General features: G+C 43.0%; 1 protein-coding gene across 1 annotated transcript; it reads right to left on the bottom strand.

Moving 5' to 3' along the window:
- Positions 1–2,405: 2,405 nt before the first annotated feature.
- Positions 2,406–4,483, bottom strand: LOC115693183 (protein SHI RELATED SEQUENCE 1-like). Its single transcript, XM_030620162.2, has 2 exons — positions 3,712–4,483; positions 2,406–3,121 (listed from the first exon to the last, which is right to left on the bottom strand). Exons 1-2 carry the CDS (start codon positions 4,259–4,261, stop codon positions 2,706–2,708), a joined length of 966 nt encoding a protein of 321 aa, XP_030476022.1. The 5' UTR covers positions 4,262–4,483; the 3' UTR covers positions 2,406–2,705.
- Positions 4,484–6,348: the final 1,865 nt, after the last annotated feature.

Raw genomic sequence — 6,348 nt, 5'->3', positions numbered from 1 at the left:
TATTCCTCCAGCTTTTTCCTTCAAAGTACGCGTGCTGGGATCTGCGAGCCTGTGTTCCAACAATCATGTGTCTTCTGATGTGGATTTACAAAAAAAAACAGGAGGTAGAAGAATATGAATTTATTTGAGATTTGTGCCCTCGTCAAGTCCAACTCCAAATCTTCCTTAAAGCTACAGCTTTGCTTTTCGAACACCAAGGATACGAGGAAACATATTAATGAGAGAGCACAAAAATGTATATGAAATGGCCTTCATGATTCAGATCTCAGAAAATTATCTGTCCTACAGTACCTACATCTAAAAGCTGTCATATATGGAAACTAATATATAGAAGAGCAAATATACCAAGACAAAGACAAACAAATCATGCTTTTTCACAATTTATGGCCAATTTTTATAATATTGTCAATGCTGATGGTCTCGATGTTCAGCGTTAACCAGCCAAACATTCAAATAGTACCTCCTGCAATTTATATATTTCTCGAAATTACTTGGAATATAGGAGATAAAAGAAGTCCGTCGATCAGAAAGGCCATTTTTGCAGATTATTTTTCTTAACCAGGGGCCGAATGAATCATATAAAGCTTTCCAGAAATTCTCTCCCAGTTGATTGCTTGAACTGTGACCGGAAAACTGATGCTGGTATGGTCATGAATGAACATTAACCGGCTAACTTGCATTTTTTGTGTGAACTTCTCATGAGTACCAAATATATCAGTCATTTTAATTAGCACAAGACTGCTAGAAAGTTATGAATTAACTAAGAAAAAGAAGTTTGACATACCACGACACAATTCCTTCTCGACGGGACAGGTATAGTAATTAATAATCCATCTTCTCTACTCTTCCTAAGAAGTTAGCCAACACATTGTTCGAATTCTCTGTGGTCTAGGGCATAACACACAGATACCGGTTTCCACTAGAGCGTTCGCAAGATGATATGATTAAGATTTATTTATAATGATCCACTAAATTGATGCATATAACTATATGTATATGATAGTTGGCTGCAGTGCCTTTTCCATATGTACTACGGAATATATTCACATCAAGGAGAGACAAAGTTTGGAGGTTTATCATTTAAACCGTCCAGAGATGCCTTCAAAACAAAAAGTGCAGCTTTTGATTTAGAAAGAAGCATTTCGAGGCATAATGGAGAAGAGAACAGATGCACGACAACACTCTTATTGTAAGTATCATCTAAGCAAGCTCCAGAAAGTGCTCAGTTATTTTCTCAGAAATAATGCCTGAAGAATCTAACCGTACATATCATCACTAAGTGAAAGCCTCCTGTAACCCCATTATACTTGAGAACTATAAAGAACAACACACACTTAAACAACAACTTCTCAAAAGCTTGATTTAAAAAGAAACAGTTTCTTGTCCATGGGCGATCTTAACAAAATGGCACACGACATGTCAAGCGTTTGAGGAAAACCGCCATATCACCATATCCGAAACTAGACAGAAACATGTGCTGTGACCGAGATCTTCCTGTTCCGCCTAAGGAAAACATCAACTTGTGAACCCAAAAGAACGCGTTTACGGCGTCAAGAAACGAGGCCCCTTAAATGCATTATATAATGCAAATGATGCAAAGTAGCCGAGGACACAAAGTCACCTGTAGTTGCATTAAGCGCGTAGTACATAGTTTGCCTAGCTGTGACCAAATATCTTCCCCTTTTCTCCAACTTATCAGAATGGTAAGTCATATCGCTGCATGCCTCTCCTCTGCTCAACAAAAAAACGAAGCAAATATATATACAAAGCTTGCTTTTTATGACATTAAACCGGCTCAAACTAGGAAAAAAAAAAAGAAGAAGAGCATTAAGAGAGAGAGAGAGAGAGAGAGAGAGAGAGAGAGAGAGAGAGAGAGAGAGAGAGAGAGAGTACCGCTTGAACTTGACCGAAGCATGGCTCGATGCATGGCTGGTGGACCTCCCTCCCAACTGAAGCGAAAATCATGGACTCTCTCTCTCTCTCTCTCTCTCTTTGTGGATTCGAAAATCTCGGGCACTTTCTCAAACCAAAACACGAAAATCAAAACCGTGTCCCGGCAGCCGCACGGGTAATCGGGGGAAAAGCACGTCTCCGAGTCCGAAAAGCTATTCATTATTCATACACGGAATGAAATTCAACCCACCAAAAGAATAAAAAAAACAAGATTGTCAAACCGAAAGAAAGGGCCGAATGAACCCGGATACACCCCATATTCATAAGAGAAACAAGAACGAGAAACACGCCGAGGTAACAAAATTTCAAGATTCCAAGGTAGAGAGAAGATGACACAGACAATAGTTTTTCAACCATCAGCATCGAAATTTTCTCGCTGGAAGTTCTTTTTTTTTTCCCCGCTTTCTTGGGTCGTTATTCTCATGGTCATTTGCAATGTGGTGCGGTGTTCATATAATAATATCATATCATCTGATATCCCCAAAAGGTCAAGTTATAGACCACATTTGTCTAACCACTCTTCCAAAAAGTTTTACACTGTAAAAGCTTAGACAAGGTCGAGTTAGACCACACTCGTCTAACCACTCTTCCAAAAATTTTACATTGTGAAAGCTTGGGCCGCTGATCGGAACCGACCCGAACAATCGAAATGATGATGCGCAACCATCGCTAAGACCTCGAGGTAATCAGAAGGGTGACTCCCTTAATCCCATGTCAAAAAGATTAGAGCGGGCGCGGGGTTTTTCCTAACATCATCTCGGGTGAGGAAAGAACTGCACGCCACCCATGAAGTTGTTGAACTGAGTTGGGTACATCGAAGACGGGTCGAAGAGAGGAGCCGCGACCTGTGATACCGCCGCATTGTTGTTGCCATCCTCCGCCGTCGTCATCGTTTCGCCGGCAGTGGCCGCAGCAGCTATGAGATTGAGCTGTTGGATCCCGCTGCCGCTGTCACCGCCGAGGTGCACCGAGGAGCTCTCGCCAGCGGCCATGTAATTGGCATGATCGGGCCCCTGATCGTAGAGTATCCCTTTGAAGACATGCCCACCGATGTTGACGGCCGTCTGGTACGCGTACTGGTCGTCGGCATCGTCGACGGAGCTGACTCTCACGCATCGGAACACCGCCGACGAGTTGACCTCCGCCGGGAAATTCCCCATCTCCAACCCTGGAAGGAACAAGATATGTGCGCACACACAGGGAGAGACATTAAAATACACCAAATTAGGGTTGATGGCATTATTTACCAAGACAAGGAGCTGAAATCCTTCTCCTTAAATTATTTGTTTGTGTTTTATAAGTAGAAAAGTAATGATGTAACACCATCTTTCACTCAGAGAGAGAGAGAGAGAGAGAGAGAGAGCACAGAATCACATGCACAGTAAATTAAACAGTTTTTGTTTCTTCCTTCACTGTCAATCCATTCGTCAGGAATACTAAACAACAGTATCCTTGGAAAAATGGGGAGAAAAAATTGCAAAAAAACAAAATATAAAAGATTTAAAAAAAGAAGAAAAGCTGTTCCGACGTCAACACACACAATCAAGACGATCTTCTGTTCTTCGGACAAAAGGACTGATCATTCTGGGCAAAGAAAACACTGAGCAAACCCTCTTTCTTTCAATAGCAGTGAATCTTGCGGGGTTTTCGACAGCAACGTATGGGACAGCTCAGATCACGATGCTAGACTGAGTTTTAGGCAAGAATGGCCCGCGAGGGAGAGACAAATCGCACGAGAGGAGATGATTTTACACGTACCGGAGGAATTAGCGTGAGGGAGATCGTGGTCTTCGCGGAGGCGCTTGACGCAGTCGCCGCCGTGGAGGAGCTGGAGCTGCTGGCGCTCGCGGCGCCTGGAGGCGGGGACCCAGGTGCTCTTGACGTGGGTGTCGCAGGGGAAGCCGCGGCTCTTGCAGCAGGTGCGGCAGCGGAGGTGGACGCAGTCCTTCTTGGCCTGGTTGCCGCAGTCCTGGCAGCTGATCCCCCCTTCCCTCATCAGCAGGAACGCCGACGGCCCCGATCTCAGGCTCTCGTCATCCGACGCGTTCATCCTCGGCGACGGCGACGACGACAGGTAGAGATCTTGCGGATGCTGCAGTTGCGGTTGTAGCTGGTGGCATAGCTCGAAGCCCTTGTAGGAAGAAGAAGAGGAAGACACCACGCCGTTCCGATACCACAGCCAGTTGGGGTCGACGCCGCTGCTGTGGTTGGCCTGTTCGGTCTCTAATTCTGCGGCGGCAGCCGGTGGTTGGGATTGTTCCTTGTGGGTTCCTCTTCCGCCGCTGCCTAGAGAGAAGAGGCCTGCCATTTTTGGAAAGAACTGATCAATTTTGAGCGGGAGCTCATACCCACCATGTCATCTGAATGGTTTGAAGCAAAGAGAGGGAGGGAAGCTTCTTTGGGGCTTCCATTGGAGAGTGGATCAGCAAGAGTCTGGAGAAGAAAGAGAGAGAGAGAGGGAGAGAGACAAAGAGGGTTTCTTTATGGGAACTGAGTTGGGTTTGACACAGAGAGAGAGAGAGAGAGAGATTAGGAGGGGATGAAGTTGAAGAGTACCTGTGATGGCAACATGGAATTGTTGCGGGCATTAAAGACCGCAGAATCACGCTGTCTCTGCAACGCCGCCATGATCTCTCTCTCTCTCTCTCTCTCTCTCTCTCTCTCTCTCTGCGGCTGTGATATATTTGCAGCTGGTTTGAGCTTTCCTTTAGCAGCAACTAGCACTTCTTGACTCTCTCTCCCTCTCTCTCCTCTCTAGTCTCAAGCCAGTTTGGCTTTCTAGTGTATTAATAATTTCTAAGAGAAAATCCTTGTATACTAGAATTGATAAGATTTTGTTGAAAAGTGCCACTTATTGACAAATGAAAAAAAGAAAAAAAGAATTTTTGTTCATAGTACATGGAACACTTACTGAACTTATTCGATAAAGAAATATTTTATATTTAAAGTACTGAACACTCGTAATGATAGAACGGTCTATATATTGAAATATGTAACGTTCACTCGTTTAGTTGCTTAACAAGTGCCCCGAAATCATCTGTTTACCATGTGAAAGTACAGTAAACTTTTCAACTTGGTGATTGTCATTATGATATGCACGATCAATGTTGCGAGAATTAAACGATTCTTCACGAACGTGTTACACATGCTCTAAGGGTACTGGTTAACGGTACCAAATTAGTGTACAATGGGTCTATCAACTTGATCCATGGGGATGGAAGCGAGATGGGTATAATCGGATGCACAACTAAGTAAATGTTGAAGGGACATAAACGAGTTTCAAGTTCTGGGACGAGTTTAAAATCAACTATTAAAAAACATATAAGATCTAGGACGAGTTTGGGATTTATGCTTAGAAAATTCAATCTCGAATTTGGTATGAATTGATTGCTAAAATTGATTACACAACACACGAAAAATAATATATTCAACACCGTCGATTTTCATTTTAGTTGTTTCATCCATGTAAAATCGATACACGGGTGTTAAATCGGCCTAATTCCAAAAAAAAACCCCAAACTTTACACTTTGTCCCAATTATACCCTGAACTTTTTTTTGTCTCAAGAAAAACCTCAAACTTTTCTCCGAGTCACAAATCTACCCTACCGTTATAACTCCGTCCAATTAACGTCAGAAAAAAAAAAAAAAAAAAAACAGAACCAGCAGCTGCAGCACGGCCAAGCCTTCGCCGGTGGCTGCTGCCACAGCCGCCGGGAAGGAGCGGCGGCCCTTGAGGCCTCACCTGGGGTCGGCGGCTGTGGCGGCGGCCACCGGCGAAGGCTTGGCCGCGCCGCAGCTGCTGATTCTGTTTTTTTTTTTTTTTCTGACGTTAATTGGACGGAGTTATGACGGTAGGGTAGATTTGGGACTCAGAGAAAAGTTTGAGGTTTTTCTTGAGACAAAAAAAAGTTCAAGGTATAATTGGGACAAAGTGTAAAATTTGGGGTTTTTTTTGGAATTAGGCCGTGTTAAATCTTGTGAAATGTCAAACATTTAGTTTTCACACACACATATATCTTACATCTTATGATATTGCACGAAGAAAACAGGCACACCAGTGGTTCGTCCTCTATATAGGAGGAAAACAAAATCCTCCTAGTAGCAAAATGAAGAGGACTAAAAATTCATTTCCAATCTTGTTATGACTTATGCAGAAGTCTAAACATATTAAATGGTTTGAGTAAGAAATTAATTGCATAAATAGAATCTAAACTCGATGGATTTATGTGGTTCGGTTGTGCATCTGCTCTGATGGGAGAGATCGACGAGATGATTCCACTATAATCAGGATCGCTCAATTATACTCATTCATAAGTGTTTCAAATTCCTAGATTAAACCGAACCCGCAGGAATCAATTGCATGAATAATTATATGCAAAAAACTCAGAGCCCTT

This window comes from Syzygium oleosum, unplaced genomic scaffold, assembly GCF_021117445.2.
Source record: "Syzygium oleosum isolate NSW1041296 unplaced genomic scaffold, Sole_v2.1 Sole_v2.20, whole genome shotgun sequence".
Taxonomy (NCBI): domain Eukaryota; kingdom Viridiplantae; phylum Streptophyta; class Magnoliopsida; order Myrtales; family Myrtaceae; genus Syzygium; species Syzygium oleosum.
This window is presented reverse-complemented; position numbering and strand designations above follow the sequence as displayed.